Source organism: Oncorhynchus masou, chromosome 28 (assembly GCF_036934945.1).
Source record: "Oncorhynchus masou masou isolate Uvic2021 chromosome 28, UVic_Omas_1.1, whole genome shotgun sequence".
In the NCBI taxonomy this organism is placed as follows: domain Eukaryota; kingdom Metazoa; phylum Chordata; class Actinopteri; order Salmoniformes; family Salmonidae; genus Oncorhynchus; species Oncorhynchus masou.
Window position 1 is genome coordinate 17,253,428 of NC_088239.1, and position 14,893 is coordinate 17,268,320.

Genomic DNA, 14,893 nt, shown 5'->3' on the forward strand with positions numbered 1-14,893 from the left:
ATTAGGGGGGATATAGGCAGCACCCGTGAGGACATTTCTAACCAGATGTAAAATGTTCCTGTATTGACTAATTAATAGTGGGTTCGGTCTGCTCTTTACCAAATTAGCATACCAACTATGTCTTTTCCCTGTTTCATACCTGGTAGTTTGGTGGATGGGACTACCAGCTCTTTGTAACCTAGAGGGCAAGTCTCCTACCATGTTTATTTTAGGTTGACAATGTCTGTATTTCCAATTTCTTTGATGAAGTCTGGCTTCATGCTCTTTAGGCCAAAGGCAGATGACCTCAGACCTTGTATATTCCAGGATGAGATTGTAAAAGCTTTGTGTTCCATAGTGTCTAGTGGTGTTTTTGTGTAGTTTAGGCCTGGACCATCACAGTAGGTGTGAGCAGAGCATCAGTTATGTACATCTTAGGTCACAGGATGCGGCTTGGGCAGGTGTAAATAGTGGGCTTGGGCCTGTTGCGCTGCTCCCGGCCTGGGCATATGTCCTGCTGTCATGTTGAGGTCCGTGCTGCAGTGGCGGGGTGCATGGGGTGGGCAGAAGGGACACAGGTCTGATATGCATTGGCCTTTATAGGGTGTGGCCAGGGTTTGCTTGGGGTGGTCTTATCTGGTTGGGGTGTGGCTGGTGATGCTGTGTTCTGGGTGTAGGTCCTCTTTGTGTGTTCTCTTGATGCAGGTCGTTCAGGAGGGGTCTTGCAAGTCTGGGAGGGTGTCCGTTGCTCCTGTGTGAGGTTCTGGGGCTACGGTTGAGGGTGACGTCCTTCAGGGTCCTGGCAAAAGTTGGGATTGGTGCATGGTCGAGGTTGACCTGGTCGTAAAGGCTGTTCAAGTTGAGGGTGGGGTGGTGGGCCAGGTAGACATTTAGGTTTTGAGGCACAGTCTTGCAAAACGCTTTCATTCACCCGCTGTGTGGTGGCATGGTGTAATTATTTTTGTGGTAGCAGGATAGAGATGACCACTTGTGCATTGGGGAAAGTGGAAGAAGCTTTTTCAATCACTCCCTTGCGCTGTGGCCACCCTTTCCTGCTGGGTCCTCAGGTCATTTGTGCCTGTGTGTATTGTGATGTGGCTGGGGACCCTAGTCTGTCCACTGACAACAACTCCAATGCATGCCAAGTGTTTGGGCATTAGTCACTCTCTCTGCGTCTCGCTCTCTCTCTGCGTCTCGCTCTCATATATTCTTGCCAACTATCTACACTCCCACCACTGAACATCAACATTGTTTTCTCTCTCTTTCCCTCTCTCTCTGTCACATGTTGTTGATCTGTAGCAGCTGTTTTCAGCCCTGATAGGGAGGGATTTCCCCCATATTAGGCGTAACATCAGTCCCTAATCCCCAGTCAAACAACACTCTGTTGACACTGCAGCGAGACTCATTCATTCAGGACTTTCCTTGGAGCCCCGCCAGTGACATATATTTATTTTTAGGGCAGCTCTTTTCAAGGTGGATGATCCAAACACACACACACACACACACACACACTTAAGAAGTGTGTGTGGTATATATCAGATAGCGTAACTGTAGTGGGTTATTTTGGAGTTTATAGTAGGTTTGTGTGTCTGTTTACCCTCAGGTTTGCTTGGATGAACAGTATTTACACTGTATTTACACAGTATTTACACTGCCTTCAGAAAGTATTGGCTTATTCCTCATTTTGCCTGAATTCTAAATGGATTATTTTCTCACCCATGTAAACACAATTCCTCATAATGACAGTGAAAACATGTTTTTAGAAATGTTTGCACATTTATTGAAAATGAAAGACAGAAATATATATTGACATCCCTTTATGACACTCCAAATTGAGCTCAGGTACATGCAATTTCTTTTGATCATCCTTGAGATGCCACTACAATTTGACCTGTGGCCAATTTAATTGTTTGGACATGATTTAGAATGAAACTCACCTGTCTATATAAGGTCCCACAATTCACAGTGCATGTCAGAGCATAAACTATATCATGAAGTCCAAGGAACTGTCTGTAGATCTTCGAGCTAGAATTGTGATGAGGCATACACGGTGCATTCAGAAAGTATTCAGACCTCTTTATTTTTTTGCACATTTTGTTACATTACAGCCTTATTCTAAAATGGATTAAGTAGTTTTTCCCCCTCATCAATCTACATACAATACCCCAGAATGACAAAATAAAAACTGTTTAAAAATGTTTTGCAAACTTATAAAAAAAACCTGAAATATTATATTTACATAAGTATTCAGACACTTTACTTTGAAGCACCTTTGGCAGTGATTACAGCTTTGAGTCTTCTTGGGTATGACGCTACAAGCTTGGCACACCTGTATTTGGGGAGTTTCTCCCATTCTTCTCTGCAGATCTTCTCAAGCTCTGTCTGGTTTGTATGGGGGACATCGCTGCACACCTATTTTCAGGTTTTTCCAGAGATGTTCAATTGGTTCAAGGACATTGAGACTTGTCCCAAAGTCACTCTTGCGTTGTCTTGGCTGTGTGCTTAGGGTCGTTGTCATGTTGGAAGTTGAATCTTCGCCCCAGTCTGAGGTCCTGAGTGTTTTGGAGCAGGATTTCATCAAAGATCTCTCTGTACTTTGCTCCGTTCATCTTTCCATCAATCCTGACTAGTCTCCCAGTCCCTGCCGCTAAATTACATACCCACAGCATGATGCTGCCACCACCATGCTTCACCGTAAGTATGGTGCCAGGTTTCCTCCAGATGTGACGCTTGGCATTCAGGCCAATAAGTTAAATCTTGGTTTTATCAGACCAGAGAATCTTGTTTCTCATGATCTGAGAGTCATTTAGGTACCTTTTGGCAAGCTCCATACAGGCTGTCATGTGCCTTTTACAGAGGAGGGCTTCCGTCTGGCCACTTTACCATAAAGGCCTGATTGGTGGAGTGCTGCAGAGATGGTTATGCTTCTGGAAGGTCCTCTCATCTCCACAGAGGTACTCAGGAGCTCTGTCAGAATGACCATCAGGTTCTTGGCCCTTCTTCCACAATGGCTCAATTTGCTCTAGGAAGACTGTGGTTCCACACTTCTTCCATTTAGGAATGATGGAGGCCACTGTGTTTTTGGGGACCAACAATGTTGTAGGCCTTATATAGACTGGTGTGTGCCTTTCCATATCATGTCCAATCAGTTGAATTTACCACAGGTTGACTCCAATCAAGTTGTAGAAACCAAGTGTGATCCAGGGAAACAGGATGCACCTGAGCTCAATTTCGAGTCTCATAGCAAAGGGTCTGAATACTTATGTAATTAACATTTGCAAACATTTCTAAAAACCTGTTTGTCACTATGTCATGGGTTATTGTGTGTCGATTGAGGATTTTTAATTTTATTTAATCCATTTTAGAATAAGGCTGTAACATAACGAAATGTGGAAAAAGTCTTAATACTTACCAAATGCACTGGCTCTGGGGAAGGGTTTTCAAGAATTTATAGAGTGTTGAAACATTCCAAGAACACAGTGGTCTCCATCATTGGGAAATTGAAAAAATATGGAACTACCCAGACTCTGTCTAGAGCTGGCCGGCCGACCAAACTGAGAAACCGGGCAAGAAGGACCTTGTTCAGGGAGAGGTGACAAGGAACTCAATCACCACTCTGACAGAACTACAGAATTCCTTGGCTGAGTTAGTCTACAGAACTTCACCAATCTGGGCTTTATTGGAGAGTGGCCAGATGTAAGCCACTACTGAGAAATTGGCACATGACAGCATTCCTGGAATTTGCAGAAAAACCAAAAGAATAAGGAAAAATATTCTCTGGTTTGAGACCAAAATGCAACTCTTTAGCCTGAATTCAAAACGCCATGTCTGGAGAAAATCAGGCACAGCTCATCACCCGTCTAACACCATTCCTACCGGGAAGCATGGTGGTTGCAGAATAAAGATATGGGGATGCTTTTCAGCAGCACGGACTGCGAGACTGGTAAGGATAGAGGGAACAATGAATGGAGCCAAATACAGGCAAATTCTTAATGAGAACTTGCTTCAGAGTGCAAATGACCTTAGACTTATGTTTCAACTAGAGTTCGGCCGATTGATCGGAATGGCCGATTTAATTAGTGCCGATTTCAAGTTTTCATAACTATCGGCATTTTTGGACTCCGATTGTGACCAATTACATTGCACTCTATGAGTAGACTGCGTGGCAGGCTGACTACCTGTTGCGCGAGTGCAGCAAGGAGCCAAGGTAAGTTGCTAGCTAGCATTAAACATATTATAAAAAACAATCCATTTGAACAATCACTGGTTAAATACACATGGTTGATGATATTACTAGTTTATCTAGCTTGTCCTGCGTTGCATATAATCGATGAGGTGCCTGTTAATTTATCATCGAATCATAGCCTACTTCGCCAAACGGGTGATGATTTAACAAGCGCTTTTGCGAAAAAAGCACTGTCGTTGCACCAATGTGTACCTAACCATAAACATCAATGCCTTTCTTAAATTCAATACACAAGTATATTTTTAAGCCTTCGTATTTAGTTAATATTGTTAATACTGCTAACATGAATTTATTTTAACTAGGGAAATTGTGTCACTTCTCTTGCGTTCTGTGCAAGCAGAGTCAGGGTATATGCAGCAGTTTGGGCTGCCTGGCTCGTTGCGAACTGTGTGAAGACCATTTCTTTCTAACAAATACCGTAATTAATTTGCCAGAATTGTACATAATTATGACATAACATTGAAGGTTTTGCAATGTAACAGCAATATTTAGATTTAGGGATGCCACCTGTTTGATAAAATACGTAACGGTTCCGTATTTCACTGAAAGAATAAACTTTTTTTTTTCAAAATTATAGTTTCCGGATTTGACCATATTAATGACCTAAGGCTTGCATTTCTGTTTGTTATTATATTATAATTAAGTCTATGATGTGATAGAGCAGTCTGACTGAGCAGTGGTAAGCAGCAGCAGACTCGTAAGCATTCATTCAAACAGCACTTTCCTGCATTTGCCAGCAGCTCTTCGCTGAGCTTCAAGTATTGCGTTGTTTATGACTTCAAGCCTATCGCTCCCGAGATAAGGCTGGCAATGCTATAGTGCCTATAAGAACATCCAATAGTCAAAGGTATATGAAATACAAATGGTATAGAGAGAAATAGTCCTATAATAACGACAATCTAAAACTTCTTACCTGGGAATACCATGTTAAAAGGAACCACCAGGTTTCATATGTTCTCATTTTCTGAGCAAGGAACTTGCTTTATATTTGAGCTTTTTATACATGGAAAATATTGCACTTTTACTTTCTTCTCCAACACTTTGTTTTTGCATTATTTATACCAAATTGAACGTTTCATTATTTCTTTGAGACTAAATTGATTTTACTGATGTATTATTAAGTTAAAATATAAGTGTTCAATCAGTATTGCTGTAATTGTCATTATTACAAATGTATATACAAAAAAATCGTCCGATTTTAATCGGTATTGGCTTTTTTTGGTCCTCCAATAATTGGTATCGGTATCGCGTTGAAATGTCATAATCGGTCGACCTCTAGTTTCAACAGGACAATGACCCCAAGCTGACAGCCAAAGCAACGCTGAAATGGCATCCGAACAAAAATGCCCAAGTCCCTTTTGAAAATCTGTGGTAAGACATGAAGATTGTTATTCACCGCCACTCCCCATCGAACTTAACAGCACATGAGAATATCTGCAAAGAAGAATGGGACAAAATCCCCCAATCCAAATGTGCAAAGATGATACAAACATACCCAAGACGACTCAAATCTGTAATCGCCGCCAAAGGTGCTTCTACAAATGATTGACTCGGGTGTGAATACTTTTGTTAATGAGGTATTTCATTTTCAATACATTTGCAAACATTTCTAAAAACATGTCTTCACTTTGTCATTATTGGGTATTGTACTGTATGTAGATGGGTGAGGAAAAACATCTATTCAATCCATTTTGAATTCAGGCTGTCACAACAAAATGTGGAATAAGTCAAGGGGTGTGAATACTTTGTAAAGGCACTGTATGTGTGTGATACAAGTGCTTTATCTTTGGACTCTCTCTGTGTTGGGAGGTATGCTAGATATACAGGAGACGCTGCTATTGCGATTGTGTTTCACCCCTGCTTAGCATCGCCCACTCATGCCACCCTCTCTCTCACCTGCCATAGGTGTGTCTCCTGTACCCAGTGCGGTGCCACCTCCCCCGGCATGAGGTGTGACTGGCAGAACAACTACACCCAGTGCGGCCCCTGTGCCAGCCTGGCATCATGCCCAATGTGCATGCGCAGCTACCGTGAGGACGAGCTCATCGTGCAGTGCCGCCAGTGTGACAGGTGAGCAGCGTTCTCTCTCTCTGCCAGGCCATTCACCACCTGAGAATGATTGGGTGACACTAGGACCTGGCAACACTGTGTAGATATGGCATGTTGGCAGCCAGCGTCCAGTTTGACAAAGGAAACAGTCCAAAGATCTACTACGGTGTCATTTACTCATCGTAAGGCTTGATGGGACAGAACGTATCGTTGCTGTAGCAAACGGGTTAATGCATATCGGAGTCTGTTTGAGTGCGTAGCTAAGTGCTTGTTTATGTGTCTATGTGCACCTGTCTCTCTCTGTATTTACACTTGTATATGTTCAATTTGCATGACATACAGTGGGGCAAAAAAGTATTTTGTCAGCTACCAATTGTGCAAGTTCTCCCACTTAAAAAGATGAGAGGCCTGTAATTTTCATCATAGGTACACTTCAACTATGACAGACAAAATGAGGGAAAAAAATCCAGAAAATCACATTGTAGGATTTTAATGAATTTATTTGCAAATTATGGTGGAAAATAAGTATTTGGTCTCCTACAAACAAGCAAGATTTCTGGCTCTCACAGACCTGTAACTTCTTTTTAAGAGGCTCCTCTGTCCTCCACTCGTTACCTGTATTAATGGCACCTGTTTGAGCTTGTTATCAGTATAAAAGACACCTGTTCACAACCTCAAACAGTCACACTCCAAACTCCACTATGGCCAAGACCAAAGAGCTGTCAAAGGACAATGTAGAAAATGAATGAGTAAAGATAAAACTATTTGTGAAATTATGTAAGGTGATGTTGAACAGTTAATGTGAGAGAATTGTATTCCCTTCAAAGTTTAACTAAGTCATCGGCCCGCCCCCGTGAGCACAGACATAATCTGGCTCATGGGAGAGCCCATTTCTACTGTTACGAATACCTCCCCCTCCTGAAAACCCCCACTTCAGACCACAGAGGGGGCGAAGGTTTGAGTAGAGACCACAAAAACCTCAGTATAAGCTAAGGTTTTAATGGTTGTTGAATTCCTAACCAAACCACGTGTGAGCAATGGCTACACAGGTGGAAATGGTTAAACTCTGAGACTATCGATACCGACAGAATAAGAGCAAATCTTCGGTACTACTTACTAGTCTGCAGCTTGAAACTGTCGACCTGTGATGCGAGGGCCGACAACCGCTGAAATATCTATTGTGTAGGAACATTTCTGAATAGTGCTCTGAGGTATCCATTCTAACCTTGAGAGACTTCGTGGAAGCAGAGAGACGATCAGATGAACATTAGCAGAAAGACGGACGATTCCAAAAGAGATCACAACGACACACTGAGCGTAAATATATATTGATTGCAATTATTCCCGAAATGCCTGAGCATTCATGTGCAAAGGATTAGCATTTCAATCAATATAAATTATCCTGTGTAGTGACTTTGGTCTTTCCCGCCCTTCTCAGTCCACACCCACTTTCCTTTATCTACCAAGCCATCATATCGGTTTAGCAACTAGGGAGCCTCCCCTATCATTTCCATGTAATCATATTTACTGTTTGTTTGTTTATACATTTCTGTGATTATTTAGTTAGTAAATAAATGATTAAGACAATTGGTGTATTGATGATTCATAGTAAAGGCTGGGTTCGTGCAGATATCCAACAATTTACAACGTTGGGAATGCGACGAAAGAGGAATTCATTAATTAGAAGACTAATTGATCAGATATTAAAATATCTGAAAAGTTATGTTAGGAAAATTATAACTTTGTAATCTGAACATTTTCCTTGGTGCCCTGACTTCCTAGTTAATTACATTTACAATTAATTAATTACAATTACAGAGAATTGGTTTGATAAAATAAGTCTTCAATTTAATGATGCCAAAGACTCGACACGGTCCTCATGAGAGCCAGTTTAACATAGCGCTTGATGGTTTTTGCTACTGCACTTGAAGAAGCTTTCAAAGTTCTTGAAATGTTCTGTGTTGACTGACCTTCATGTCTTAACCTCTAGCGAAGAGCAATCCCATATCCGGGAGCGTAATCATAGCCTCAAACCCATTACCATAACGCAACGTTTCCTATTCATGAAAATCGCAAATTAAATAAATATATTCAAACACAAGCTTAGCCTTTTGTTAACAACACTGTCATCTCAGATTTTCAAAATATGCTTTTCAACCAAAGCTACACAAGCATTTGTGTAAGAGTATTGATGTCTAGTATAGCATTAAGCCTAGCATTCAGCAGGCAACATTTTCACAAAAACAAGAAAAGCATTCAAATAAAATAATTTACCTTTGAAGAACTTCGGATGTTTTCAATGACGAGACTCTTAGTTCGATAGCAAATGTAAATTTTTCCCAAAAATATTATTTGTGTAGACGAAATAGCTCCGTTTTGTTCATCACGTTTGGCTAAGAAAAAGACCGGAAAATGCAGTCACTTACAACGGCAAACTTTTTTCCAAATTAGCTCCATAATATCGACAGAAACATGGCAAACGTTGTTTAGAATCAATCCTAAAGGTGTTTTTCACATATCTATTCGATAATCTATCAGTGGTGGCAGTGGGCTTCTCATCAGAAGTACTGCAGCTGGAGATTACGCAATAATTGCGACGGGGGACACCAAGCGACCACCTGGTAGATGTAGTCTCTTATGGTCAATCTTCCAATGATATGCCTACAAATACGTCACAATGCTGTCGACACCTTGGGGAAGCGACAGAAAGCCTAAGCTCATTCGTGGCCCATTCACAGCCATATAAGGAGTCATTGGCATGAGGCGGTTTCAAAAAATGCGGCACTTCCTGATTGAATTTTTATCTGGATTTTTTTCTGTAACATCAGTTCTGGAAACGTCAGTGTTTTCTTTCCAAAGCTGTCAATTATATGCATAGTCGAGCATCTTTTCGTGACAAAATATCTTGTTTAAAACGGGAACGTTTTTCAACCAAAAATTAAAATAGCGCCCCCTATATCCAAGAAGTTAACTTCTTGCGTCGAGCAATCCCGGATCCGGGATCCTATTTATAGCCTCAAGCTCATTAGCATAACGTTAACTATTCATGAAAATCGCAAATTAAATGAAATAAATATATTTGCTCTCATGCTTAGACTTTTGTTAACAACACTGTCATCTCAGATTTTCAAAATATGCTTTTCAACCATAGCTAAACAAGCATTTGTGTAAGAGTATTGATAGCTAGCATAGCTATAAGCCTAGAATTCAGCCAGCAACATTTTCACAAAAACAAGAAAACCATTCAAATAAAATCATTTACCTTTGAAGAACTTCAGATGTTTTCAATGAGGAGACTCAGTTAGATAGCAAATATTCCGTTTTTCAAAAAATATTATTTGTGTAGGACAAATCGCTCCGTTTTGTTCACGTTTGGCTATGAAAAAAACCCTGTATCCAGTTATAGCCTCAAGCTCATTAGCATAACGTAACGTTAACGATTTATGAAAATCGCAAATGAAGTGAAATAAATATGCTATCTCTCAAGCTTAGCCTTTTCTTAACAACACTGTCATCTCAGATTTTCAAAATATGCTTTTGAACCATAGCAAAACAAGCATTTGTGTAAGAGTATTGATAGCTAGCGTAGCATTTAGCGTAGCATTTAGCGTAGCATTTAGCGGGCAACATTTGCACAAAAACCAGAAAAGGATTCAAATAAAATAATTCACCTTTGAAGAACTTCGGATGTTTTCAATGAGGAGACTCTCAGTTACATAGCAAATGTTCAGTTTTTCCTGAAAGATTCTTTGTGTAGGAGAAATCGCTCCGTTTTGTACATCACGTTTGGGTACCAAAAAAAAACAAAAATTCAGTCATCAAAACGGCGAACTTTTTTCCAAATTAGCTCCATAATATCGACTGAAACACGGCAAACGCTGTTTAGAATCAATCCTCAAGGTGTTTTTTCACATATCTCTTCATTGATATATCGTTCGTGGAAGCTTGCTTTCCTCTCTGAATCCCATGGAAAAATACTGGCAGCTGACTTTTGCGCACCAATTTCGGCGCAGGACACCGGGCGGACACCTGGTAAATGTGGTCTCTTATGGTCAATCTTCCAATGATCTGCCTACAAATACGTCACAATGCTGCAGACACCTTGGGGAAACGACAGAAAGGGTTGACTCACTCCTCTTGCATTCACAGCCATATAAGGAGACAATGAAAAACAGAGCCTCAAAAATCCTGCTCATTTCCTGTTTGAAGTTTCATCTTGGTTTCGCCTGTAGCATCAGTTCTGGGGCACTCACAGACAATATCTTTGCAGTTTTGGAAACGTCAGAGTGTTTTCTTTCCAAAGCTGTCAATTATATGCATAGTCAAGCATCTTTTTGTGACAAAATATTGCGCTTAAAACGGCACGTTTTTTTATCCAATAATGAAATAGCGCCCCCATAGATGTAAGAGGTTAAAGTAATGATGGACGTTCATTTCTCTTTCCTTATTTGAGCTGTTCTTGACATAATATGGACTTCTTTTACCAAATATGGAGTCTTTTACCAAATATGGCTGTCTCATGTATACCCCTCTACCCTGTCACAAAACAACTGATTGGCTCACACGCATTAACCTCTCTAGGTTATGTGGGATGCCAGCGTCCAACCTGGCAAACATCCAGTGAGATTGCAGAGCGCCAAATTCAAATACAGAAATACTCATTATAAAAATTCAGAAAAGATACAACTATTTGTCATTGGTTTAAAGATTAACTTCTTGTGAATCCAACCACGGTGTCAGATTTTTAAAAATGCTTTACAGCGAAAGCATATACGATTATTTGAGAACATAGCCCAGCAGACAAATCATTACAAACAGTAACCAGCCAAGTAGAAGAGTTACACAAGTCAGAAATAGAGATAAAATTAATCCCTTACCTTTGATGATCTTCATATGGTGGCACTCAGAAGACATTAATTTATTCAATAAATGTTCCCTTTGTTCGATAAAGTCTCTCTTTATATCTGAAAACCTCAGTTTTGTTCGCATTTTCTTCAGTAATCCACAGGCTCAAACGCAGTCACAACAGGCAGACATGCAGGCAACAAATCCAAATTGTATCCATAAAGTTCGTAGAAACATGTCAAACGATGTTTATATTCAATCCTCAGGTTGTTTTTAGCCTAAATAATCTATAATATTTCAACCTGACAATAACGTTGTCAATATAAAAGGTAAACAAGAAAGGCACTCTCTCTGGTCGCACGCATGAAAAAGCTCTGTGACACGGCAGGGTCCACTCATTCAGACTGCTCTTACTCACTAATTTTCAGAATACAAGCCTGAAACAATTTCTAAAGACTGTTGACATCTAGTGGAAGGCATAGGAACTGCAATTTGAGTACTCAGTCAATGGATACTGTAATGGCATTGAATAAAAAACTATACACACAAAAAATTCCTACTTCCTAAATGGATTTTTCTCAGATGTTTTCCTGCCAAATCAGTTCTGTTATACTCACTGACATTATTTGAACAGTTTTGGAAACTTTAGTGTTTTCTATCCAAATCTACTAATTATATGCATATCCTATCTTCTGGGCCTGAGTAGAAAGCTGTTTAATTTGGGCATGCTTTTCATCCAAAATTCCAAATGCTGCCCCCTACCCTAGAGAAGTTAAGGAAAGAAATTCCACAAATTAAGAAGACACACCTGTTAATTGAAATACATTCTAGGTGACAAGCTGGTTGAGAGAATGCCAAGAGTGTGCACAGCTGTCAAGGAAAAGGGTGGCTATTTGAAGAATCTCAAATATACATTTTTGGATACTACATGATTCCATATGTGTTATTTCGTGGTTTTGATGTCTTCACTAAATTCTACAATGTAGAAATAGTACAAATAAATAATCCTTGAATGAGTAGGTGTGTCCCAACTTTTGACCGGTAGTGTACATAGACATTAAATTGCACGTTTAATGTGCATATGTAACTATGTATCTAATCATGTATGTATCTAATCATCTTCTCCTTCCCATGTCAGGTGGATCCATGCCTGCTGCCAGGGCCTGGTCACAGATGAGGAGGTGGAGAATGCAGCGGATGATGGCTTTGACTGCACCATGTGTCGAACGCACGCTCTGCCTTCACAGGGTAAGTCTCCAGACCTAGCCCACACACGGTGAATGCTATGTGTATGATTATGAGGCCAATACCTTACAATAGGTGTATAGCTACAGTGGGGCACTTGAAAAACTTGAAGAAGTTACAGGTCTCTGAGAGCCAGAAATCTTGCTTGTTTGTAGGTGATCAAATACTTATTTTCCACCATAATTTGCAAATAAATTCATTAAAAATCCTACAATGTGATTTTCTGGATTGTTTTTCCCTCATTTTGTCTGTCATAGTTGAAGTGTACCTATGATGAAAATTACAGGCCTCTCTCATCTTTTTAAGTGGCGGAACTTGCACAGTTTGTGGCTGACTAAATACTTTTTTTGCCCCACTGTATATAAAATGTGCACTTGTCTTCATCAAATTAATGGCAGCCGATTTGGTGGAATAGCTGTAAATACACCCCTTTGCATCATGACAAGTTGTAGTAACTAGAGCTGCGTTCGAATACTCATACTAACCGCACTAACCATACTATTTGTGTTGTAAATTGAGTAGCATGCTTATTGGTCGTAGTGTGGATATAGTTAGTATACCAAAAGTTCCTGGATGTCGTACGACATTTGCCAGAAAACAAAGTATACAAGCAGTGCAGTGGACGCTATTTCCGTTCATAATGCAATTCTACTGAGAATGGGAGTGGCTTCACAACATTTTCAGATTTGAAGAACATGGAGTTAAATATGTAGCTAAAGTCCGACGAGAGAGGATACAAATTCATTGCTTTAACTCAACTATTCCCAAACTGGGGTACGCGCAATACTGTCTGGGTACGTCAAATAAAAATGTGATTCACATTTTCAAACAGTCCATTTAGATTTTCCAATGGCGCTATACATCTGGGTGATGTTTTCTTCTTGCCTGAGTAGCCTCGTTTCACTGCCATGAATAAAATGCAACCATCTAGTGTTCAGTAAAATAACACAATGTTCAATACAGGTAGCCTAGTCAAATAATTAACATCAAATCACATTAACCGTTACTCTCTTGCGGGAAACCTTCACTCTTGCGCAGACATTTAGAAACTAAACATACCCATTTGAAAAATAAGCCATTAATAAGAAGGGGCTATATGTGTCTTATATGGTGAGCTACCGAGGGCTAGGGCAGGCAAGCTCTGTACTATTTGTGGAGGACTTAATTCTTCTTGCTGCTGCGGATAAGGCTGGGGCAATGCTGTGGGAAATGACCAAAATACTACAGACAATTCCTTCATCAAACAACACTGTTTCATGACGCATCAGTGACATGGCAGGAGATGGTTTGAAACAATTACTGCTTTGCATACAAGCCCGTGAATTCTATGCTTTACAGCCAGATGAGTCAACAGACGTGGGGGGCCTTGCACAGCTCCTGGTATATGTCCGTTACGTTTATGGGGGGTCAATTGAGGAAGACATCCTCTTCTGCAAACCAGGACAACATGAGAGGATATTTATAAAGTACTGGACAGCATTGTGACATCAAATGGACTTTGGTGGTCAAGATGTGTTGGTATCTGTACTGATGTTGCAATAGCCATGATGGAGACATAGTGGATTAGTGGGTATCTGTACTAATGACGCAAAAGCCATGACGGAGACATAATGGATTGGTAACGCACGTGCAAGCAGTTGCTCCCGATGCCACTTGGGTATACTGCAGCATCCACCGAGAGGCTCTTGCTGCCAAGGGAATGCTTGATAGCTTGAAAGACGTTTTGGACACTACAGTGAAAATGGTTAACTATGTTAAAGCAAGGCCCATGAACTTTTCTGCATTATGCAATGATATGGGCAGCGACCATGTAACGCTTTTACAATATACAGAAGTGCGCTGGTTATCAAGGGGCAAAGTATTGGCGCGTTTTTTACAATATTGAGAGACAAGCTTAAAGTTTTCTTTACTGACCATAATTTTCACTTGTCTGACTGCTTGCATGATGACGAGTTTCTCACACGACTGGCCTATCTGGGTGATGTTTTTTCTCGCCTGAATGATCTGAATCTAGGATTACAGGGTCTCTGTCTGAATTAACAAGGACAACACAGGTCTTTCCATCGTTGTATAATTTCTTTGTGTGCAAATGAACTCAAGCTTACGGACAATGTCTCATGTGATATAGCAAAGTACCTGAGTGAGGTGGGTGTGCAATTATGCACAACCTTCTCATTAACCTAAGGTGAATTATTCACAATTTTTGATGAACAATTAAGGTTTTATATGTAAGATGGCTAAATAACGATTTATTTGTGCCCTGGTCCTTTAAGAGAAATTTGTTACTTCCCACAAGCCGGTTTATGCTAGCAACAAGTTGCATAGCAACAGCATCAACTTCCGGTAAACAGGAGAGGATCTAGTACACTCAACTAAAAGTATACCGTTTTTTTTTTACTGTATACTAAAATAAACTAATTGTATGTAGTGTATACTCATTAAGTCTTTAGTATACAGTATGTTAGTATAGGTATTCAAACACAGCTTAGTTGTATATCCTGGGTAAGGCCTTAAATGTAGTGTACAGTG

General features: G+C 40.2%; 1 protein-coding gene across 9 annotated transcripts in view; it reads left to right on the forward strand.

Moving 5' to 3' along the window:
• Window positions 1-14,893, forward strand: part of LOC135517279 (histone-lysine N-methyltransferase 2C-like) — a 118,895-nt gene that overhangs the window by 27,069 nt on the left and 76,933 nt on the right. For all 9 annotated transcript variants that reach the window (XM_064941433.1, XM_064941427.1, XM_064941428.1 and 6 more), the window contains 2 exons: window positions 6,131-6,295; window positions 12,258-12,367. In XM_064941433.1, the coding sequence (XP_064797505.1) occupies window positions 6,131-6,295; window positions 12,258-12,367 (275 nt within the window). The remainder of the gene's footprint in view (window positions 1-6,130; window positions 6,296-12,257; window positions 12,368-14,893) is intronic.